The sequence below is a fragment of the Perna viridis genome, chromosome 11 (genome assembly GCF_037379345.1).
Source record: "Perna viridis isolate PV_CMFRI_1.1 ecotype Kerala chromosome 11, ASM3737934v1, whole genome shotgun sequence".
Lineage (NCBI taxonomy): Eukaryota > Metazoa > Mollusca > Bivalvia > Mytilida > Mytilidae > Perna > Perna viridis.
In genome coordinates, this window is record NC_142455.1 from 5,557,705 (window position 1) to 5,583,723 (window position 26,019).

At 32.8% G+C, this 26,019-nt stretch overlaps 1 protein-coding gene and 2 long non-coding RNA genes across 5 annotated transcripts in view; 1 reads left to right on the forward strand and 2 right to left on the reverse strand.

Annotated features, from left to right (window-relative positions):
• The window catches only part of LOC148602715 (rac GTPase-activating protein 1-like), a 36,465-nt gene extending 20,031 nt beyond the window's left edge, over positions 1-16,434 (forward strand). For 2 of the 3 annotated variants that reach the window (XM_088553736.1, XM_088553738.1), the window contains exons 11-21: positions 413-466; positions 1,551-1,615; positions 2,427-2,490; positions 2,788-2,899; positions 4,630-4,735; positions 6,012-6,144; positions 7,109-7,217; positions 8,003-8,057; positions 9,507-9,545; positions 12,259-12,358; positions 13,866-16,434. In XM_088553736.1, the coding sequence (XP_088409862.1) occupies positions 413-466; positions 1,551-1,615; positions 2,427-2,490; positions 2,788-2,899; positions 4,630-4,735; positions 6,012-6,144; positions 7,109-7,217; positions 8,003-8,057; positions 9,507-9,545; positions 12,259-12,334 (813 nt within the window). In that variant the 3' untranslated portion in view covers positions 12,335-12,358; positions 13,866-16,434. The remainder of the gene's footprint in view (positions 1-412; positions 467-1,550; positions 1,616-2,426; positions 2,491-2,787; positions 2,900-4,629; positions 4,736-6,011; positions 6,145-7,108; positions 7,218-8,002; positions 8,058-9,506; positions 9,546-12,258; positions 12,359-13,865) is intronic. The other variant, XM_088553737.1, reaches the window with a different exon arrangement.
• Positions 16,435-17,776: 1,342 nt separating this feature from the next.
• On the reverse strand, positions 17,777-22,079 carry LOC148602716 (uncharacterized). The gene is made up of 4 exons (XR_015916890.1): positions 21,813-22,079; positions 19,597-19,722; positions 18,378-18,482; positions 17,777-17,875 (listed from the first exon to the last, which is right to left on the reverse strand). It is a non-coding gene; the product is annotated as an uncharacterized LOC148602716 (long non-coding RNA).
• A 293-nt stretch (positions 22,080-22,372) lies between these two features.
• LOC148602717 (uncharacterized) lies at positions 22,373-25,571 on the reverse strand. Its single transcript, XR_015916889.1, has 4 exons — positions 25,416-25,571; positions 24,461-24,586; positions 23,762-23,866; positions 22,373-22,473 (listed from the first exon to the last, which is right to left on the reverse strand). It is a non-coding gene; the product is annotated as an uncharacterized LOC148602717 (long non-coding RNA).
• Between the last annotated feature and the right edge of the window lie 448 nt (positions 25,572-26,019).

Genomic DNA, 26,019 nt, shown 5'->3' on the forward strand with positions numbered 1-26,019 from the left:
CAGATGTAAAACTAGTCATGATGATGCAGTATAAACTAAATGAAGTAAACTTGTGAACACCTTATGATTCTGATAATAGCCTTAGCTCATAAAAAGAGCTTTAATCTTCTTCACGATGTTAAAGCATATTTTTTTTTTGTAAACATGAGTTTGATAACCACATATATATTTCTTAATTTTTACAAGGCTATGGGATTTGATGATGCATTGTATTCATGTAGCATCATGATTTTGATGAAACTACTGATGTCACTCTTGTTAATGTCATCATCAAAGATTTAATGAAGACCAAAAACTGCTTGTTTTTTTATCTTCAGAAGTTTAGAAATATGAATGCATTATGAAAAGTATCGTTTTATAGCTTTCTTTGTGGTTATTCTTGATTTGTATTTAATTTTGACTGATCTTTCAGGGATACCTATCTGACTACACCCCAGCTGACCCACCTTATATTCCTGGTATTATTGTAAGTATATGTGTTTCTATACATTAAGTTTCTAGAGAAGCATAAGACAATTACCTTACTGGTACACCTGGTCTATGCTCCCAGTTTTTAGTGGAGTGGTAGTTGCTCATTTACTTTTGTTACTTTTTATGCATTATTTAGTTACTTTATGTTCTTTGTTGTGTTTGTCTGTTTTCCATGTCTGGTCTTTGTTCCTAGATTACATTCTTTTGATTTCTGCAGCCCTAGAATCTTGGTTCCCTTGATTAATCTTTCCATCTCATTATTTTAATGACATGAATTTTAGTGTGTTTTCTCGTAGGCTTGCTTAATTTTCACATTGTCCATATGCTGTTTTAATACAATTTCTTCTAAAAGCTAAAAGAAGAAAAACTCAACATGTTTTTATACTAGTGTAGATGTGCATAGCACATAAATACTAACTGAAAATTAATTTGTCTTTGAAGTATCTGCCTTAAGTGTCAGTCCTTGTAAGAATCAGGCAGTGGGTGAAACATGGTATGAAAAAAAAATGTCTCTTTGATAGTGTAATTTGACTATTTGCACCATCAGAAAATCAAGGAAGACAGATTTTCCATGTCATCCTGGACCATTGAGTTACAATTTCATTGAAATGCACTGAAAATAAACATTTGAAGGGCAGATAACTCTGTTAAAAAAGATTATTTTTCTAAGATCCTATTGAAAAATTTCTGTGCAAAGCCATTGATGCAGAGATCAAATAATGATCTTTTCAAATAGAGAAAGTATCCTTGAGTGATATTACGTTGTCAGGTTGGTGGGTTTTTGACATTCATGTTTCTGATTTTTCCCATTTTGCCTGATTCTTATAAACACTTTCACTTAAGAGTACTGTGGTATTTGAGTTTATGCTCACACTATTTTGAAGTAATAGTTTACTTAAGAAATGTCATGCTTTTTTTATGTTTATACAATGGAATCTGTCTATGCTGAAATCGTCTGAGTTACTCTGATTCTTACATGAGATTGATGTACAAGATTGAATACAAACATTCCAATGATTTATGAGAGTTGTGTCCCTTACCCTAGATCTACCTCCTTAAATACCCAAAGTACATTTTAGGTACATTGTGTCAATGAAGTTGAAGCTAGAGGATTAACTGAAGTTGGATTGTACAGAGTTCCTGGGTGAGTGTAATTACCACATTTAAATGTCTGTGTGAATAATGGGTCGCATTGGGATGGCACATTGTGCTTTAGACTATTGCTTCTGTGTACTAGCACATACAAAGCGTGGTTCACTGATTGATTTTACAAAATTTTGTAAGTGTAAAATTAGTCACAAATACTGATTTCATAATGAAAAATGGCTTTGTGATATTTTAAGATCATTTTTACATGAAATTGACCCCAGTTTTTTTTATTAGGACAAAGTAGGGTCTGTTGATATGATGACCTGTCCTTGTCTATCAATTTTTTTCGCCTGTCTGTTGACACATATCATGGGAAATTGCTGTCTCATGTCTCATGGTTTTGTTATCAGCTTTTGGACATCAGTCACAGAAAAGGAGGATGGATGTATCATTCAGCTGTATCATTATAAAAGTTTTAGCAATCGCTTACTTGAGGATTATTCAACAAGTTCAAACAGTACTTTGAAATGAAATAGACTATTATATTTCCATATTAATGAAAGATCAAAAGAAAGGATTATCTCGTCTCCCTGTATATGGATTTATTTTAAGTTTTAAATGTGGCTTTATATATACAGGGCAAAAGTCTGAAGCAATTTTGGTTGCTGTTCAAAATCAACTTCCTGTTTTTTAGGGCTTGCCTAATTTAACTATATGGAATTAGTTGGTCTATACAAAGCATGACAGTGTATGGAACTGCATGTTTTAGATAAAAAATTGAACCTATTGGCAATATTTGAAAATTATATTTAAGACAGTAACTTTAACCTGCTCATTATGCAGTCTTATTGTGTCTTACATTTTAGCTCAGACAGTCAGATTAAAGAATTAAAGAAGGAATTCTTCAAAGGCAAAGGGATCCCCAATCTTGTAAGTTGTTTTCCCAACTTCTAAACCAACATCAACATGTACAAACGTGTCTGACATCTCCAGTGTTAATCCCATGTAAAGATTTGCAGGAAATGAGCTTATTGTGCATATGTATTGGGTCTTAAGACTCAATTTGCATAAAGGTAATATTTTTTTCATCAAACATGTGAAACTTTTCTGTTTTCATTGAAAAATTTAATGGTCATTTGTAGTTAGACCCTGGCTAAGATTAGTCTTTGATCCTGTATTTACAGCACATAGTTTTTTAAGTTTCCTGTTTTGTTTTTGTCATTGCAGTCACATTATGATGATATCCATGTTATTTGTGGATGCATCAAAGATTTCCTCAGAGGTTTGAAAGAGCCCTTAGTCACATATAATTTATGGAAAGAATTTGTACATGCTGCAGGTATGATTTTTTTTTATTTATTTTTATATTGTAAAATGATACTTTTTCTTTAAAAGCAGGAATTCGGCATTTTCAAGTCTGGATTTTACTTTTTTAAGATTATTTTTTATTGTATAAAATGTTTAATTTGGGTTTTGCCCAGGGGCTGCTCTGGCTTCCAAAATTATGTCACCAGAAAAATTGCCAGCTGCCAATTTTCAGAAATTAGAGCCAAAGGGTACCAAAAATATGATAGTATTAAGTCTACTGATGAATTATCTTTGTCAATACATCAAAATAACTTCTCAATATTCATGACATACATGCATGTACCAAGATTCACTCGTGATGAATGTATAAAGCAGGTTTTTAGCTCTAGTCTGTCTCTTTCATATGCATAATATAATAAAGGATTACTCCAGAAACAGGTGTTTTATTTTTGTCAAGGACTTTATTTAACTATTCTCATATAGTCCCTTATTTTATAACATGTTCACCTTTGTCCTTTATGGTCTAATTTATCTTACAATATAATTTTTTTTTTTTTTATTCTTCACAAACTTGATTCTTTTTTTCAAGTGATAAAATTTCTAGCAAACTACATTTTGTACCATGGACCATTAATTGTGTCCCTGTATAATTATTTTGATATCTGAGTAGTATTTCCTTAATTAGATTTTGGGAATCCCCATTCTATTTGTTTACCGATTTTCCCACCAAAAAAGTCACATGGCAAAAGTGTACACAAATGTCATCCATTTTCTTTTATCAATTCTTTCATTTCAAAGTGTTTAGACACTTCCTGATGGGATAATCATTTTAAATTGGATTTAATTTATTCTGTTATTAGGTAACTCTGTTTCTGAATGCATCACAGGGCTGTGAAGCTTGTACTTGTATGTAGCCATGTGCACATAGCCATAATTGTGTTTACCTTTGACCAGTTGATGAGAGTTTTGATTGGCTCAATAATATATTTACATTTGATTGACACCTTCCATGAGGATATTAGCAGTCATGGTCGCCTGGTCTAATTACCTTTAATTGCCTTTAGTCATAAATTTGTCATGGTCACTTAACTCTGACCAGGTGTCAACACAATTGTTTGATTAGAGAGAATATCAGTTTTTGATAAACTTCCTGTCTATTTTAATATACAAAACCAAGGTGCCAAAAAAATCGCCAACTGGTTATTTTTGTCGCCAGAAAAAATGAAAAATCGCAAATTGCGTTATTGGCGAAGCCCAGCGCAACCCTTGGTTTTGCCCATTAGGCTTTGTTAACCTTATAAAATTCATGTCTGGTTTTAGCTGTCAATAGCTGCTTGTGAAAATCTGTTAATGCATACATACCAGTAAGTAAGGACATGTATACAGTTATAAGCTTGAATCTGCCATTTCAATCGTCAACTGAAATTTATAGAAGAAATTAATCCCTTTTGCAGTGGTATAAAATTTTGGAAATTTTGTCTCGGCCAAAGAAAATTTTTAAATAATAATGACCGTCCTACAACAAAATTCAGCTGAAGACTTGGACATTCATATTGTTCAACTATTACTTGCGTTTTGATAAATTTCACGAGTAGGGGGTATTGGAATTTATTGTCAGCAGAATTTGCAAAGGGAGATAATTTAACTCTTACAGCCAGCTTGATTATCATATTCTCAGATTTATTCAATTTTCACATTCTCAGATTTATTCCATTTTTACATTCTCAGTTTATTCCATTTTAACCATGTCCTGTTTTCCAGAGAACAGAGATAGATGTATGGGTGAAGCTGAAATGTATCAAGCCATAAGTAAGCTTCCTACACCTAACAGAGATACTCTGGCCTTCATAATTTTACATTTGATACGGTAAGGTGGATATGTAGCTGTTGGGTCCACTTCTGTTGAAATTTCCAACTGAGATTTTCCTCTTATTTATCTCAACTTAAATATTGACCAATCAGAATGCTTGAAATCATAATAACAAAGATAATTTGGGTACAGAAATGTCAAGTGGGGAATTACAAAACAATGAAATCATAGTTTTTAGGAAATTCACAGGGATTGCTTGAAAGTCATAACCATACACAAAATCTATCAGATCTGACGAACATTGACACAGTGAAACTTTTATTCAAGTGAAAGAGTAAATTTGCCTGTGTTAATCAAAATATCAGCAGGTAGATGATCTAATGTATATTAAGTATTCTGTGTAAGAATCAGGCAAGGGGTGGCATATCATATTTCTCAATTTGGTCTTTTTTTTCTCACATATATATATATATATATATATATATATATATATATATCTAGAAAACAACTGAAAAGTTACTTAAATTTATCTTGAAGCATCTGTGACATAGATATTTTTTTACTGCTTATATAAGGAAAAAGTGGAGGAAAATTTTCCCACCATTTTTCCATATTTGGAAACTAAATTTAACCTATCAATGTCTTAAAAAAGCAAATTTTACAAACACTTTGATGGTTATTTTTGGAGGTTATCAGGTATAAATACTTGGTTAATGTGATAAAATCTCGTGTTTTTTTCCTTCATGTGCCACACCTTATACACAATTTGCTTGTGTACCTAATATATCTTACTGGGGTTTAAAGCCATTTCTTAGTGGTTTTTTTTTTACCCCTACTTGCATAGTGGCCGGGGTGTCTGTTCTTCTTTCCTTCCATCTCTGTATTTTCTTCCTTCCATTACTCATCCTACACCTCTGAATGGAATTTAAAGATAATCCAGGTACAAAGACCCAACATGGAAAACAGACAAACACAACAAAGAACATAAAGGAACTAAAATAATACATACAAAGTAACAAAAGTAAATGAGCAACTCAGACTCCACTAAAAACTGTGAGCATGGACCAGGTGCACCAGTAGGGTTAGCATCCTCTTTTTTTCTAGAAACATCCGCCGAGTTTTAGTCATGAAAAGTCAAGTCCGTGGTAGACAAAAGAGGAAAGGAAAACTATGACTCATCGAACAAATCAGTTTTCATGGTGCAGATGGATACACTATAATGATCCACGAGTTCATGATCACAACCATAAAAGAAATAGTCTTTCAGTAAATAAAAGTTGTTCTTGTATTTTCATTTCATCAAAAATGAATCTTAAAGACTTGTATATTCCAGGGTAGCTGAGTGTAAAGAATGTAAGATGCCATCAGGAAACTTGGCCAAAGTGTTTGGACCTACAATTATTGGTTACTCCGTTCCCGAACCTGAACCACTACAGATGATTAATGAAACCAAGTTCCAAGCAATGGTAATAATTCCGTAGATACATATATGTAAATTAAGGGGGTAACAATTCACAAATGAATTGTTCATATTGTTTGTAAGGGTTGAAGATTCACATATTGTATTGTCCATCCCGAATTGCAAAACTTGAACTGGCTTTTTAAATTATCTATTTCTGATTCTGGTCTTAATTTTAGTAGCGCCAATATGGCAGAAGTTGAAGTTTGAGTTTGAAGAAAAGGTGATCATAAATGTAACTTTAGTGTTTATGAAGTAAAATGCTTGAAGGAAGTTTGGATTTCTAAAAAAAAAATGATAAAAATAAGGTTGTATGCTGTCTGTAAGGGGCGATACGTATGGTGATACTATCATATCGCTTCTAGATATCATATGTATTGTACTGTGAAATTTCTAACGATACTCAGCCGTGATGTAAATATGGTGGTTTATATAAGATTATGCCTTTGATTTCCCAAATTGTGTAAAATATTTGTATGGATTCTTTGCTGTTTGTTACAACCTAATATAACCTACAACTGCTTTTCTTCTTAATAAATGCAATATAAGAAAACCAATGTGACCTCTCTAATGAATTCAATTTGATGTCTAGACATTTTCTCTTTGAAGATATGATTTGATTGATATAAACTGTTAAAATTTATGGTTTTGCATTTTGTTAGATTTGAGATATACTTGTTAAATATGTAGTAAGGTGTTGGGGAAAACAGTATACCATGTTTAGAAAGTTACATACATTGTGTCAAGGTAAAAACAAGTAGTGGCTTTTGCATATAATGTACATGTATATGTGTATATATATATTTCTTCTTATTTCAGGGGTGATTTTCCTCTGTTTTTTTTTAGCGGATTTTGGCTATTTCAAATCCAGATTTTACTGTTATGATTCTTCTTATATTGTTAATTAACTTCCGTTTTGCCAGTTTGTGCTGTGTTTGTTGATCTTGCATAATCATCCTTGTTATTTTCAGGTTATGGACAAATTCTTTGAAATACCAGAAGGTTATTGGGAAAAATTTTTAAATATAGATGAAGAAAACTTGTATCCTAACACATACAACACACCAAAGACACCAGATGGTAAGAACAATGATTTATAAATCCTGTTTATTATATAGAAAGCAGTGATTAATCGAATGTTCCCAGTGAATAAATTTTGTTAATTCAAACTGTGAGATACATTCAATAATTTCACTCTCGCACTGTCTCTTGCCAAAACATCACACCTTTGATATTAATCCGCCAATCACAGAATTTAAAATTTGTTTTGAAAATATTGATAAATTACGAAGAAAATCTATGTAATAAATAGGATAATCAATTGGGTTATTGTGAATTACCAAAACATTATCACTTGTGCCAAGAACGCTTGAGGATTTAACTATTGTGCGGAACAAGTTCCACACACTCGTTAAATCTAGGCATTTTTCAGCACTTGTGATAATATTTTGGGTATTCACTCTTTCCAGTTAATTATCCTATTATTCATATATGCTTGACATCATGCAGTTTGTATTTTGTCTCTTTATATTTTATACATGTGTTTAGTAATTACATGATTATCGTTTGAGTCTTGATTTACACATATTTATTTTTTACCTTACGGGTCATAGGAGCTTGCTGTCAAATTTTTGAGTTGATAATGATGATAATTGCACCTTTTTATAGAATTAAACTGCTTGGGACATTGTCTCAAAAATAATTTCTCCATATTTCATGTTAAGTATAATATTGCTCCTTTTTCTCTCTAAGACTTTGTAACATAATCATGAAAGTTCATAAAGTGAACTTTTAAAAGATTAGTTCGTTCATATTTTTATTGCATTCATATGTATACTAATTAGAGGGTTGGTTGTATTTTACAGTGCCAAGAAGTTATTTAGGATCTATATACACACCAGACAATGGTAAAACACCTCGGTCAGTATTTTATCAGTAAAGTAAAAATATACTGTGTTACAGATTATAGTGTTACAAAGCTTTTGATTTATTTAAGCCTGAGATCACTTCATATGGTGTTTCATATCACTATGTGGATGTAAATACAGTACCTGAACCAATCCGTGCAACATAAATTGCAATCAGTCATTGTTCACTGATCAGTCAATGATCCATCAAATCGATCCATTAAATCAGTGATCACACCATGTGACCACAGAGCAGTCAATATTTTTTACTGTTTTCATTGTATCTTTGTCAATTTTAGCCGTATTTACATAATGCAATAGATTTATATTTTTATTTTACATTCGTTTTATTTTCAACAAATTGTCTGTCATTTAACATAAAAAGGAACTGCAATCAGATCGATCACCTGTCATCGGTTTTCGATCCATCAGTGATCAATCAGTCATGAGTGGTCGCTCTGTCAAATCATTGCACGGATCGGTTCAAGAACTGTACTGCTGTCACAATGCATTTTCTTGTGTGACTTTAGTCTATCCGTATTCAAATAAACACCTCAAGCTTAAGAATTCTTACATGTTTTGTTGCACTGTGACTTCAAGTTCACTTATTTCTAAACCTGAATTTTTTCATGAAGTTAGAGATTCTTATCACATTTCCTAATTGTCACTGGAACAAACTGCATGTATTGCACCCTAACTTTGCAAAATTTCTACCCCATCAATCTGACGTTTGACACAATGTTCTCTTGCCAAATCAGTTAGTTCGGTACGGGCAAAATTTGGCCTCCAAAACAAAGTCTACATGAAGAAAATTTTATGTTGTTTCTCTAGATCTTTAATGTATGATTGGTTTATGGTAATAATCTGAACATATACGGTCATATATGCCCTTCAAACTTGGCTGAAATTGGGAAAATTTGTTAAAAAGGCTAGAATACACCAAATTTTGTGCAGTTTTTCACTCTTTTAACAGTGGCCACATGCGTGTTGACTCATACTTCATATATTTTATGTATAATTGTCTGTTACAAACTTGCGTAAAAATATCTTGAGTCAACAGATGTGTGGGCACTTCCAATCCACACAAAAACCATCTTAAAAAGTGCAGAAATGTTGAAATTAAAGGTTTGTGTAAAAGTTACATAATTAATTTCTCGAATAACGTCATAAATCTTATCAAAAACATCTTATATTTAGTGTGCGACCATTTTACTATACTACTACTACCTAGGAATCAGCTTTAACCAAATTTTCAAAAATGCCCAAACTATGAGGCCAAAAGGGGTCCTTACCAAACTTTCTCCTTTGGCTAAATTTAGCACTTTGAATTAACACAACATAATCTTAAACTCAAGAACATGTGCAAGGCATTCAACTGTCAGCTGAGTGAAGTCATGTCTATTGCTAAAACTGGTTATTCTCCGTCTTCTGAATTATGAACATCTTCAATACTTCATTTTAGTGGATCAAACAAGTTTAACACTATTGGGACACCATCTAGGTATTGTATATACTTAATCAATGTGAAGAAATTATTTTGTTGTTGTATGTTCAGTGTTTCAAATTCATCTTTCTGTGCATGGAATAACATACAAAGATATTTTAGCAACTCAATTATTAAGTAGTAGTCTTTGTAAGAATCATGCAAATTCTGTAATTTGTAATACACCCCAAAAAAGGCTACACATTTTTATTGTTGTAATTATGTTGCTTAATAGGTCTTTATGATGAAATGTATTATTATTCATTCCGGTCTGTTTACTCTTAGGAGTTAATCCACATTGAAAATCCAACAGTTTCTATTATATTGTAGTGTCATTTACAAAGTTATCTCCCTTAAGTTTGAATTCTACAGTACATTCTTTATAATTTTTATCTCCTAAGAACAAGGGTTATATGAAAGGGTATTGTTCATTTTTGTTTACTACAACATTTCAAACAAAATATAAAAAATAAAAATATGTAGGCTTTCATACCATGAATCACATTTTGCATGGTTTTTATCTGGAGTGCTACTTAATAAAAGAATATGATAAGTTCTTTAATCTCAATACACAGAATTTGTGTGAAATAGGTGCATTTTTGCTGCCTCCAGCTTTGCTTCAATTGTAGGAATATTTCCTCCTATTGATTAGGGGATGTTTTGCTGGAACAAATTTTTGTTTTATTTTCAGTTTCTCCGAATTCTATTTCTGTCTTGTGCATTGTAAAATCATTCCTGTAAATGGTATGACTTGTGTATTGTATATTTGAAATATTTTTGATAACACTGTCTGTTTCAGTTTGCTATTAAAACCTAATATTAATATGTTCAATCAATCTTCTTAAACATCCTCAGTTTTGGCCTTTTGCTATTGTTTACAGTGTTTAGATCAGATGTAGCGAAAGCATAAACAATAAGAATAGAACAGATTTAAAATCAACAGCAAGATGATTTCTTCTGCATGTTAATTTAATAATCAGAAATACTATTGTGTGTGGTTATATAATCTTTTATACTTTAAGCTATCATATGGTTGGGTTGTATATCATCATCATCGTCATTTATAAATGGTGGTGGAATCATAAAAATCACCATAAATTTCATTTGTAGTTACTATTTCTTTCAAAACGAGGTCAAAAAAACTTTTTCAAGGGTTAAAGTTTCAACTTCTAAGAGTGAAAGGCAACCGAAATAAAATGTCCACTGTAATAAAGTAAAAGGTCTACAGTAACATATAAAGTATGGTAGGGCTGGGACTTAAGTAAATGAAATTTTAATGGTCCTACATCAGAAATTGAGGGTCTTTGACCTTAGACCAGTGCTAATTTGAACCCCTTTGTATTGTTAGCTAGACCCATGAAGATGTAAGAATAATTCATCAATGTACTTTTAGGTTGAAATAAAAGTTCTAAATCATTTGTTAATAAGAGGAAAAAAATGTTTAAATAGCTTTCAGTGCCAGAAACTAAAAACATTTAAATTTCTAAACATTTTTTTTAACTCTATACATGTAAATAGTCAAATTTTATTGAATTCCAACTGCATTATATTGATTTTCCTAGACCTGTGCAAGATAACAGATCTTAATGAAATGAATGCACCCAAATACTGTGTTGAAACAACATTGCCATTATGATCATTCTATGATGAAAAAAAATATCTTAAGGTCTTGTGTTTAGCAAGAACAAGTCCCTGTCAGAGTAGGAAATGTTGAATACAATGTACATTAGCAGCTGAAACAGTTCTATATCAGAGCATCTGTAGCATATTAAAGATCTACTGATTTCTCTAGACCTCCATTTTAATTATTAAAAAAATTTCACCAAAAATCAAAACTGCAGGATTGATTTTCCTTAGATTTTGAAGTTAAGAATTTATTGATGTGTATCTGTGAATGTTAGCCTATGGGTCTGGTATCTGCATGAGTAATGATCATTTGGATGGAATACATATTTAAATAATAAATATATAGGCAAATCAATAACTGTGATTGAATGAATACAAACAGCATGGGTAAATATAATGTTGGATTTTAAGTGTTATGAACATAAACTAATGTTGTTTCAAGAATTGTCCCAAGTGAACAATGATCAACGTACTGCTATTGTATCATGTTGCACTTGGTGAAGTTTTTCATTTGTGAAGTTTAAGAAATTTCCACTCAAAATTTTAGGGTAATTCTACCAAAATATTCCATTTGATCATTTTAAGTAGTCTAAGAAATGAAAATGATAAAAAGGAAGGGAAAAATTATGGATTTGTTATTTTTTGGACCCTTCTCAAGAAAAAAAGTGGCCTAAACTGATCATTAACTTTAACAAATATTTACTGACATGTTAGTACAGGTACATATATCTGCTTAAAAATAACCCAAAGGAATATTATCACAATAAAAGCTATAAAGCTATTACTCGCACACATTTTGCTAGTCATGCATATAGTTTACTCAGTATCTATGCTCATCCTTCAAGTTTATGAAGTTTCAATTTGATTTACCTCAGTAGAGTAAAATCAAAGGGTTAATTAAGAAACTAATTTTTATTGAAGAGAAATTATAGGGTAAAAAAATAGAAAAAAAAACCCTGGTTAATTTTCAAATCTATCGGTTTGAATATTTGTATTTTCACTTAAAGACAGAGTATTCTATTATGTAAACGTAGATGAAAGAAAAAAATTTAAAAGGTATTGACTTTGTGTTTTATAAATTTGAATGAGTTTATTGGTATTATAGTCGAAGAGGCAAAAAATCCAAACTAATGCCACCACTGATTCCCATAAGGAGGTCCGTCAGTGAGACTGCCATATGAGTAATATGCCAGTCCAAAGATAAGGTATGGTGATACCTAGCAATGTATGTAACCCATATACATTTCCCTCTATGCTCATTTTTTTACGTTTTTGCTTTATATTTTGTATTTTTGCTGCTTAAATGCAGCTTTTAAGCTTGTGCTTTTGTTGTTTTATTACATTTAAATTTGACTTCAAGGTTTGAATTATTTTAAAGCAGGTTTTAATTTATGTTAAATAATGTCTATTAAGTATCATTAATGTATAGGGGTAGTACAAAGTATAGTTAAGCAGTTCACAGGCTACGAAGATCAAAGCTAAAGCCTTTCCAATCTCAGTGGCCTATGTAGCTTCTAGAAATTACTAGAGCTAAAATTTACATGAATCATCTGCATTGATTTTTTCCACAGCTTCTGCAAGTGTTAACTGATTTTATTAAGAGAGAACTGTAGTGAAATGTCCATAGTTACAGTGTTACAGGATTTTTCATAAATTGAGATTTCCTTGGGAAAAATCCATATAAAATCAATGTTCCCACAGTCAATGACTGCTTTCCTAACAAAACAAATCCTTACAGCATATTAAGTTTTCAACTTGCCACGGTAAAGTGTAATTAAGTACCTAAATTTCACTGGCCCCCGGGTAATGGGAAATAGGAATCCTAAAACACTGAGTTATACAAGACAATGCAGAAGAAACTTGGTATGTTCCATTAAAAGATATGAGGTACCCTGAAAAGGCACATTTTCACCAGCGGTGCCACCCATAGAAGTTCTATTGATGTTTTGCATTAAACTTTTATATTTCATCTAGACACATGAACACCCACCTATATACAAAGAATATGATTGATTGATTGATTGTTGGGGTTTAACGTCCGAGCAGCAATATTTCAGCTATATTCAGACAATGAACATAAAATGGTTGATAAAATGAACATGAAATGATGATGAGATGAAAAAAAAGGGATTGGACACCAGGATAATAGAGTCGACAAATTTTGATTGCCACTAGAAAAAGGGAAGGATGGGTAAGGTCGGGCAATTTAGCCTTCTGTGGCAGAGCGTAAAGATTCCTACTCCTATCAAATACCACAGCAGGGTTCTTTAACGTGCGACGAACGTGACATCTTTCCAAACAGTGCACCACTACAGTTTGCGGCCAGGTTTTCCATATTATAACCTGACAACCCCAGCGTGTAACATGCCAGGGGTACCCCATTCCACCACCTGGGGCACACATCCCAGTTGCTCTGTGGGCAGAGCACCTAGCCCCTGGCTAGGTTTCTGAGCACTATTTAGTCACCTTTTACGACAAGCTTAGCACTGCTGCAGACCTATTCTTTTAACACCCAGACACGCACGGGGCTAAAAGTGTCTTCCCCCTTCCCTCATTTGTTTTACTGGAACAGCCCTTTGCAGGGGGTACTGTATTGACATAGTAGAAGCATCCACTCAATTAGTGTTGACCATTGACTTTTTTTTTGCTGATACCTTTTATAGCACATTTGAGAATCATTTCAAGTGCAGGAATTGTTTTTCTCTCTTTCAGTGTGCGCGACAGAAGTAGAATTATGAAGCGTGGACCAAGTCATTTCTTCTCTTCACCGAAATATCCCGACATGGACAAGCACTAGACTGTGGACCTAATTATTTCTTCACATCACAGAAGTATCATCTTGACAATGACAAGCACTAGGTTTCCAGTCAAAAAGCAGTGTTTTACAGAATAACACAAGATTTATTATATTTACTATTATAACGATATGGTTGTACGCTTTGATTGTACATCTAAACCATTAGTTACCTCCCCTTATGAACTGTACTTATGGTCATTTATATTGCCTTTTATTATAATTTCCCAGTGTTTTTATCATGTTAACTATCTTGTATTTATTGTATATAGCCAGTCTTACTTTTATTTGCCACACAATTTTTTTTTAAATTCAGATTAATTACTTTATATGATCATTATTCAATTAAAAGGTTTCAGGAATGAAATATTCAATGAAATATGAATTCAAGTCAAAAATATTATTTCAGGTTCTATCTAATAGGCATTATAATACATATACTTTCCTTTTACTGTCTTTTTTTACTTTGAATCATCAACAAATTATGGAGTAATATTAACAGTATTCATGCATTTAGTAAAATGATCATGTTTCTGTGTAGTATTTAACTTAAAAGTGGGTACATTTTGTGTAATTAAAAGGCTATACAACTGAAAAAGTGATATTTTAGGTGGAAATGAATCTCTGTATCTATTTATTCTAACCAACACTTAACTTCTCTATTCTTTCTAATTTTTTTTCTAATTCTGTGTACATAGCCACTCTCTCATAGTGATTTTCATGATTGCTTGGTGCTATTTACATGTAAATGAACATATAAAGATCTGTGTATTTTTTTACCAAGTTGTATATGTAAATACTACAAGTGTATTGTTACTGTTAAAGATGTAACTTTTGTGTTGTGTTCTAATGTATACTTAATATGTCATTATCTCTAATATCTCAAATTAGAACAAAATAATTAAAATAAAAATTTTTTTTTAATTTTAGAATTTTTTTTTCAAAACATAAAGACTTAATTTAATGAAATTATATCTTAATTTTTGCTAATGCTAATAATTTATCTGATACCTTTTGAGGTTAATGGTCATAGCTGAATGTAGGGATTTGTTCCAGTAAAAAAGCAGGTTATGTGCAAAAATGTAAATTGCCATTTAAACCATTAAGGCAATTTCCGTTGAAACAACCCCCCCCCCCACCCGAGAAAAATTAAATTTTAGGCTATTTTTCTATTATAGACTATAATTATTTTTATTACAATTGAACCAATTTGATGTAAACAAATCAATAATTTATAGATGGTGTACAGGCCAAATTTGTGGTTTCAAAAAAAAAAAAAAAACATATTTTTATTGAATCTAAGTAATACCAAGGAGAGAAATGGATTTGTAAATTTTGATTGCACCAATCATGGATATAATTATGACAGAATTTCAACTGTTCAGTGCACATGCAAAGGACAACGTTCGGTAAGGCCCATGTTTGGCCTCCTGCATGACTGTAAATTAGAAATTTGATGTGGAGAACTTATATTTCTGTTTTTTTAGAATATTATATGTTTGGTTTAGCATATTCAACCACATTTATAAGCTCATCATCTTTCAACGATCCCTGAATTTGGCACTTTTTGGAACAATTTGCAATTATTTAGTGCCCCCACCAACTTGACCCAAATTTGTTGTATAATTATAAATGGCACTTTGATTGGAGTCCAAATCAGTCAATATTTCTCTGGGTCAAGTTGGAGGAACCTTTGAAAATAACGATAACTTTTTTTTTCTAAATTAATTTTTTATGATGATAATTTTTGGTGGTACAGTTGCAGTAGATTGAAATTTTGAAGAAAAAAAAAATTTGTAATGAAAATCAGCTAATTACACATGCCAAACTGTTTGAGCAGTGACATATAAAGTTCTTTCTACATGTGTTTCTGTGTTTTTTTGTTTTTTTTTTCTATAGGAATTTTATGGAACAAATGATTTAATGGCATTCATAATCAGTATTAGAGTTTCATCATGAAATTAATGACTCATGTGCCTGGGCATTATGATATGGCACACATTTTATTGCTTTTATTGCAGTGGTAAGGTTCATTAACAATTATGTTTCTTTTTTGTTTTATTGAAATGAAAAAAAAGTACTACATGAAGTATGAGTAAAACTGAATTTAAGAAAGTTTATAGGGCTTTCAATCAGAACAAAACTATCAAAATTTCTTTGTTGGTAAAGAAATTGGAGCTGATGACTTGAAGACCATACCAAAACTGTATTTTTGAATATGAAGTTATTTTTTTTTTCATGATTATTATTGAGTATTGTCAATGCTAAGAAAAATCTATAGATAAACTTTCAGTTTTTGGAAAATCTTATATGTTTTCTAGTTGTACTGCTCGCTTTAATTTTTACTTTAAAAACTTATTTTATTCTGTACTTTGCTTTTTATTTATTTATATTTTTTTCAATATCTAAATAATTTAGCTTCCCAATATTTTATTTTTATTTCTTCATTGTCAGAAACCATTGAAGGTAATAAATTTTTTAAGCAATTGTTGGTGTTTTTACACAAGACTGGCATTTATAATCTGTCAATTGACAGACATACATAAGTACATGTAACTCTACTAAGAAATGGGTGGTGAGTTGGAATTACCCTATCTATCAGTTCATTTGGATTTTGTAACAGTTATCTCGGCTCCCGTGGATGGATGGATTGATTGAATATATGGTTTCATTTTACAACAGTGTAGTCAATGAGGATTTTGATTATCTATCTTTATAACCTTTTAAGGAGGGAGACCTAAGGTAAAGGACATAACTCTTGAAATCAGTGATATGTTTGTATCACATTAAATTTCACCAAAGTCTATCAAGCTTTCATTTGAAACAGGATGAAATCAGCCCAAGTTACTTCAATGCTTACATGAGACTGATGTACAATACTGGATACAAACGTTTAAATGATTTGTAAGAGTAGTCTCCTTTACCCTAGGGCTACCTCCTTAAGTTGTGATGGCAGGATTTTATGAAACTGTTTGTCTCCAGATGGTTGATGCTAAACTCACAATAGGAGTTAGTGATGCCCTTGAGACACGATTTTCTTCCATTGTAAAAAAGTATAAAGTATAACGAGAACAGGTATGGTTTATATGTCAGGGACAACAACCCCGCCTTGATGAAAATGTCGGCAAATCTATCAAATGGTGTCAGAGTGGTATGACAGCTGGACAAATGGCTATATCCCGATTTATTTGGTTGAGTGACTTTTTTTTTCAAAAAGACGGTAAGTTGTAATATTAACTTTATTGCATCCCCACATGCACGTCGTACCCTCCCCTTAAAATTGGGGAAAATATTGTTTTTGTATGAAATTTCGATTTTCCGCATATTCTACCTTCAAAAATTGTCTTGAAACATTACTTCATATCCTTTGTAAATAGTGATCATTTCGACAATACCCTTGTTTTGTTAGTAAAATGTTTGTAAAAGTTACAGTTTGGCTGTAATTGTTGAAAAAGTAACAAAAAAAATAAATAAATAACTGAAATCTCCTTATTACGGGTAATTACTAGAGTGGTTCACGATCCTCAACGTCCTCCATTTTCCATCAAGCTGTAGTACTTGACAATGTGACGTGTGAATCGACGATGGGCAGAATATAATAACTCGTGTCATTCGGGTTATTTATTGGCTAATGTTCATCGTTATCATATGTCAAGTGGAGGGTTTTAGGAGTTGAAATCCCTCTTTTGTTGGAAAAGTTAATTTGGACAGTATTTGAACAAATATGGGCAAACTAAAGTTTAGACCCCCTGGACATTTTCTGGATCGGAAAACCCCCTTATAAAATTCTGGACCCAATATCTTGTATCAACAAAGCAAGGAAGTCATGTTTACTATCTTAAGTATCCTATAATATTAGCTATGAAAAACTATTTCATTCCTCTACAATTGTTTCCTCTTGGCTCCGTTCTTCTGATAGAATATTAACCTGTAACACAAGAAATCATTTACATTTTTGTATCTTTTAGGATATTATCTCTTAAAAACAATTAAGTGAATTCTCATTTCTATTATTCTGTATTGTTTTGCATGTTACTGTGCAACAACAGGCCAACATCTCGTCCAGACTTTTGGTCATGTAAGCGCTCACTGTCATTAATTTACTGGTTGTTTCCATAATTTTTCAGCAAAAGCATTCATAATTATGCATAATGATATTATTATGAATTATTATTAGTGTTATAGTACTAATATATATCCTCTTTATTTTATCAACGTAAGCACAAAAGCAAAGTAATTAATTGATTTATCCAACTCGGTGCTGGTTATGAACCATGTATGTTCTGTTAGGAATTGCAAGTCAAACCGAAATTCACACTCAGATTTTTGCATTATTTCTACTAGTATTGTAACCGATTGTTTTAGACTTTTACCTTACATGACCATCCTAGAAGTTAAACTAACAATATTCTAGAAGTCAAAATACTAACCGTATGTAATACACGTACACTTGCCGCCAATACAGGTTAGGTCGCCTTGTTGACAAGTAGTAGAGTAGCAGTCTTTACCATTTTGGCTGTTATGACAACTTTCAACTATGCAGATAATATAAAAAAGAACTGTAATTAATATCTGAATATACATGTCTTTTATCTTGTATAAAAAAAAAACTTTGGTGATTCGACTTACGCAGACTAAACCGCGAAGCGGTTTATGTTATGCGTATATCGAACCAAAGATCTTGGTACAACATAATATACTCAGATATTAGTAACATTCCTTATGATTTGATATTTTGGCAAAAACTATGATAAATTGGCATCATTGTATATTGAATGTAGTGAAAGTTTCTGGCGGAAAGACAGCCAGACCATGATATATTCCCTTCCGGTGTTACGATCACTGTGGTAACGGTATGTATGAAAACAGTTGACTATAGAGTAAAAGAAACAATATTGCCGTCCGCGCGAGACTCGTAAGAGTAGTCAAGGACGATAAAAACCCAATTTAGTAGTAAAATAAAATTAATTATCAATGTAAAAACCTGTCCATCAATAAAAAAAAGTTAACCAAAACATTATCAAATACATGAGAATCCTAATTCGGTATAATAGGTGGAGATATTCATATTGTAATGTCGATTTGCATATGCCAAAGGGGGTATGATCAATAGAGCATGATGATGGTTGCCACAACGTATTGCGAAAAATATTCACTAATTACACGTTTGCAGTCTGTTTCGTTTATTTTGTAGTGAACCAGTCTAAAAGGTTGTGTAACAATAAAAACAAAAATCACGAAAGAGTACAAATAGAATAAGGAAAATTAATTGGACAGAGTGAATAACCAAAATATTATCACGAGTGCCGAAGAACGTCTATATTTAACAAGTGTTTCCGCGCAGGAGTTAGATCCTCAAGCGTTCTTGGCACGTACGAGTGATACTATTTTGGTTATTCACGATAACCAACTGATTATCCTATCTATTATATAGATTTTCTTCGTAATTTATCAATATTTTCAATATGAACTTTAAATTCTGTGATTGGCAGGTTGATAACCAAGTTTGGACGTTTTGGCAGGAGAAAGCGCGAACGTGAAATTACCGAATTTATTTAACAGCGTGAGTTATCGACATTCATTACACAGGGAACATTCGATAGAACACTGCTATCTATATAATAATGGTCTTTCCCCAATATACCTTACCATGTCCTTCAATGCAGGAGCAGGTTTCTTTGATGCATGTTAAATGAAAACCATTTGGGCAGTGAGTTGAATGGCAGTCAGAACTTCCAAATTCAAAATGACATTTTTCAACGCTGAGTGTTAAAACTGAAAGGAAATCACGCGTAATAGAGAGCAGTCATAACAGAAATGGCAGTGAATATCTTGCTGAATCCGAATTAATGAGTGATTTGGTAATTTTGATGCAATTAATATTATGGATACATAAGACATCAAAGTTAAAAAATACTGGGAAAGCTTTTTTTACTTATTAAATTTATTTGAAATGTTTTAAGAAATAAATAAATGATAAGTAAATGCATATATTACATTTCTGACACGGCTATCACGACTGCAGTACTTCTTGACTTTACCAATATTACATGTAACAGATAAGACCAGACAGAAAGACGACACCAATTCAGGTTTTAGTTCAACTAATTCTACCATGATAACTATATTATTTTCACTGCTGGAAAAGCAACAAGCCATTAAAATACCATGACGTCAGTTTCATTTCTAACTTCGGTACATTCTCTTCATTGGTAGTCACATTACGGTTTGTCCGTTTCCTACCGATCTTTCGCATGTCTTCATGACGGGCGGGGGATAATGAATACAGTAACATAATTTTTCAGCAATTGCTCTTGAACCAAAATTCAATTGTGCAAAGCATTAACAATCTCACTCTCCATAACATCATCAGTTACGTCAGAAGGCTCAGTTTCATTTTTATGGGTTAATTAAATCATTGACTGTCTTTATCAGGTACAACAAATAAATAAAGCAGCACATTACTATCATGCCTTGGAGAACTAATAATACTGATTTGATTCCTGTCTTCCTCAGAACAATGTTAATCTTCTCTCCTTACTTCTCTCAGTGTTAGAATATGCTTATATAAACTGCAGGGCCAGTTGTTGGGTTGAACCATTAATTTCCCATTAGACGTTAACACTTTCCTTTTAATTCATTAAAGTCATTACTTTTCGTTGTTTCTGCTTACATGTTACATATCTGTACAAAGTACAATAAAGTCTACTTTTGTTTGATTAACATATCGTAAATAAGCATAACCCCTGAGATTATTCAGTCAGATCGGGCAAAAAAGCACCCGAATTAGCCAATCTAGGTATTATTCAAGTTTATAAATGACTAAATTGAAAAACCCTAGTCGACTATATTGTATAAATAAGTACGGCAAAATAGCCCCTACTAACTAAAAATAACAAAACAATCAAGATCAGTGTGAGGTTGCCTGACTACTTTCATTGTGACTTGGTAAGAAGGAAAGGTATACCAAAAACTTAGAGCAATTTCAATTGAAATGCTTTACAGGGCGCAGCGTGATATGACGCACAATTCAAATCCTCAACAGTTTGGTCAAGTATAAACACACCATTTACCAATTATAATAGGACACATAGATAATAATAATCGATGGCCTCTTTTTGCACTTTGTAGTATATTTTTCAAGCAATCTATGTGGTTGTTCTCAAATAGTCACCGCATACCAGGAAAAGGCTTCTTTCTGACCGCTTTTTGGTCACTCATTCGTGAGTCACAACACTCAAATTCAAACCCAACGACCACGTTGTAGTGTGGCACCTTGTAATACAATTTAAAGAGATCAATTCACTTGTACCCAACTTATTGCCGGATATAATGAAAATGTGTCTGGACCCTCCATTCTACACGGCGTAAGTCACTTATATCCCATTTCAGCAATCCTTTTGTGGTATGGCCCTTTGTAGTACATGCAGTTTCTAAGAGATCAATTCACTTGTACTCAATAACTTGATGTCCGGAAACAATTCGTGAAAATTCTTGCTCCTGGTCACATTCATAGCAATGTCAAGTAAACAATAAAGAGAACTACATGTATGCAAATATAGTCTTCCTAGTGAAGATCCTCGCACTATATCTGCCGACAAGTTTCGATGATGATCGCATAACAACTAAGGTTAGGACTTCGATTGTGAAGTAACAACAACCCAGATTTAAACATGTTAGAACGATCCTGGTCATTCAAAATTACCGACGAATCTAAGGTTCCGGGGAATTGAACATTTTGTTAATTTCTAATTGTTGAACTTTTGTTAATCAAATTGAGACTAGACATACTACAAGTATTTCATTGACATTAATATGTTTAGTTTCATTAGACTGGGTACTGTCAATCAAAGTATTTAACATACCTATCACACTGGAAATGCAAAGTAAAAATTTAAGCATCCTTGGATCCCGTGCTGTTCTTTCAAATTCAGAGACGAACCTCACTAACAACTTTCATATAGTCCTTACAAATGTACGTTGCTTGATAAGATACAAGATCTTTTATAGGACCGTACCAATTGCACCCTCTGTCCTTGGATTTCACATAGACATGTCAATCGACAAGTAAAGATATCTTAAATTTGCATTTCGATTATGCAGCTTGCAGTAGTGACGGATCCAGAAATTTAAAGGGAAATGTTCAGGCTAGAGTAAAATTTTATAAGAGTAATTGGCCACGAGAAGCAATTTTGAAAATCATTTCCGATTAAAAGAAAAATGCCAACCAAGTCTTTTATCAAATTTTCTAAGACTCCGCGAATAACATTGTTACTCACATAGACACGCATCCATTTCTGCAAGAAGATAATTCAGGTACCTAGGTGAGACTCTCAAATCTATAATTGTAATTGTCTATAGTGACTGATAGAAGTTTTCTGACCATATATATACCTACCCCATTTCGTGTATTAACAAGGCAAAATACGTATTTTCTACTTTAATTATACAATAATATTAGCTTTGAACAAATCCCATTCTTTCATGATTGTTTCCTTGTGGCTCTGTTGTTTGGTTCAATTTAACCTGAAACAAACAAAAAATTCATCCTGATATTTCTTATGAAATTATATCTGATGAGATTACTCTCATTCTATTGTTCTGTCTTATCTTATCTTTGGGCTTTTCCTTGATTTAAAGTTGCAAGCCATTTCCGACTGCGTGGTTTTTAAATACATTTCAAACCACCTACATATATCCTGATATTTGGTGTCGCAAAGACCCGACAGGGTAGTCAGGGACGTTCAAAACCCTTCACCCACTCTGTCGTAAGTATCTATAGTCCAATATTTCACCGAGATGCACACTGTATGGCGCGATATTAGCGTCAAAAATAAAAAGTTCTGCCTATAGCCTAAAATATGTATGCCTAGACTAAAATAAAGTTATACCTAGCCAAAACTATTTATGCCTAGGCAGAAATAAGGTTATGCCTAGCCAAAACTATTTATGCCTAGCCTAAAATAATTATGCCTAGACACTATTGTATTAATTGACCAATCAGAACGTGATTATCATCCAGGCTTCGTAGAATATAATGCAACCCTTTGTTACAAGGCAGATGATTGGCTCAGCAAAATTTATTTAGCATATGCAAAATTACTTGAGGCTAGGCTGAACTACTTTAGGCTAGGCATAACATTATTTTTGCCTAGGCATAAATAGTTTTGGCTAGGCGTAACTTTATTTTTAGGCTAGGCAGAACTTTTTATTTTTGACGCTAATACCACACCATAACACTGTCATTAATTTATCAAGAACAAAAGATATCCATTAAACTTAATCGAGTTTTATAAATATTATAAATTGAGTTATTATGAAATACTACATATGTTATAGTTGTTGGCACACGTACTACAATTAAAAACGTTTTGAGGGGGTATATTGGCAAGGGCGGATCCAGGATTTTAGATAGGCGGCGCATAGGTTTTTATGTTAATTTTTTTAAATTTTCTTTTAGAGTGGGTGCAATGTAGATATCTGTTGTGGTAAAATTAGCGAGAAATTAAATTTTCAACCTAAAACCGCCTAAATCTACCCCTGTCAACCCATGCTTTGCAAATTTTAGGGAGGGGGGCACGCCCGCCACGCCCGCTTTATTCCCACAACATAGGTAAAGAAATAAAGTACATACAATAACTGAGTTATTCAGCACCGTAAGAATTATAAACCATGAGAAAGCACGGCAAATCAGATTGTTAAATTTATTTTTGCATTGAAACATATACTAGGGTCCTAAATTTCTGACCTTATAGAACAGGACAAACTTAGAAATCAAGAACAGTTATTTATACAATTCAAAGTTTATGCTTACCATATGTGACACATGTACACTTTCCGCCAATACAGGTTAGGGCTCCATGGTTACAGGTAGTGGAGTAACAATCCCGACCATTTTGGCTGTCATGACAACCCTCAACTGTGTAGTAGATAGTAAAAAAAAATGTTATCAATGCCCACACTCTTCCGTAGACATACTTCCGAGACAGTTAGAGTAGGGAAAGGCTCCCAAACCCACGCGGGGTCTGGTAGTAGGCCAGTCTACACAGCAGCCCAGCCGCAAGTAGGACATACTCTGACCGAGTTCTTCTGTCAGGTATCCCGAAGACTGTGCTCCGCTACCAACACCAGTTGGTTCTACTTACCACCGTGAGAGGCATATATTGATATTCAAGGTCGTTAAAAAGTCCCATCATCATCAATGTCTAAACGCGCAACCAATAAGAAATCAGCCAAAACATAAGCACATAAAAAAACACACAAAAGCTCCTTATTCGGTATAGAAAAATTAGTAGCGAATATATATAATTATATCTGTTTTGAAATGTAGATGGCAGACGGCGTATGGTTTATTTTAATTGTACTATCTTAAGGAGGGGCGAATGATAAATTAGTGGACCAAAATCAATATATTTATCAATTATGTTTTATACACTTGTAGATTGTTTAGAAGCGAAGTCAGAAAGTTACTATGCTGTCAAAATCTTATGAAATCTACATTCATATTCGTTACCATGTCTTTGAATACAGGAACAGATGGTTCGAATGCATGTCAAATGATAACCACCAGGACAGTAAGTTGAATAGCAGTCAGAACCTCCCAATTCGTTGTGACAGTGTTCAACACACAGAGTTGAAACTGAAATAAGAAAAACTAACTAAATAAAATAAAACCGCCAGTGCATTATTCTATAAAAGGATGAATATAACAATAGAAATTTCCAACAAATAAATTTTGAATAGTCCATTCGCATAAGCAGGTATAATAAGAATGGAAACTCCACAATTTGAAATTAAAATTTATGATACTTGCAACAACAATAACTATGTTTTGCTTTCTCAATCAATATATTATTTTCAGTCAATGACATGTGAATCGATATCCTTGAATACCTGTTTCTGATATTTGCTGACATATTGCTTAATTTAATTGTTTTATAGCACTCGAATGATGTTTATTCGTCTTGTTTTTCTTGTGTGATTATTTATGTATCCTGAATGATATACACCTGTAATCTACTAATTGTTCCATTTGTCACTGCATGTAGGACACTGGGCGACTGAGTGAAACAATACATTTATTATTTTTCTAATAGGTTTTGTTCTAGTTCCATTTTCTGATGTAGATCTCTTTAAAATCCGAACGCCAATGGGCATCATGCTTTTACATCTATACAGACCTGTTAATCAATTGTAGGTCTCAGGCTTTTCTTAACATTTTTAACGTGTAAAACTAGATATTTGTGATTTATTTATCTTTTTCACAAAAAGCTGTATTTGCTTTTATACTGAACTCAATGCTAAATGGCAAATATCCATGACTATGACACGTTCTCGTGATGTCTCAAGTATCCTACCATTTTTGAGGACTTGCTGTAAACCAACACACACACACACACACACACACACACACACACACACACACACACACACACACACACATCTATATATATAAGTATTAAACATACCTATGACACTGGAAATGCAGAGTAAGAATTTAAACATTGTCGTTTTTGTGCTGTTTGTTCAACTTAAGAACTGAATATCGGATACAATTTTCTGATACACTGCTTGATAAGACACGGACGCTTTTATAGGACCATTTGAATTGCGTTCTTTATAATTTTTTATCTTTGAACCAAAATATACTGTCCTTGAGTTCCACATAAACACGATATACGATAAGTAAATATGATAGCATTATTACGCATTTGACTTAAGCAGTTTACATATTTTAGAGGACCTGAACTCGGGGGTAGGAGCTCGGAGTGAGGGTGTGGGAGGTGTTCCACGTACCGGTTATAGGTCGCGAAACGGGGGAAAAGGATGCGATTTTTGTTTGTGTATATATATATATCTTCCCTGTATCAATTCGATCCGATGGAGCAGTGTAGTGAATAGAGTCGTCACATTCTGAGACGTATATATATATATATATATATAAAGGTCTGAAAAATTCCCAACGATGTTAGACCTGTCAAATTTGCGATGCAAATTTTTGGTCGTTCCCTCCGCGGGACTCGAACTCCTGTGACGTCTATGGCGCCCTAGACCACTCGACCAGCTAGGCTA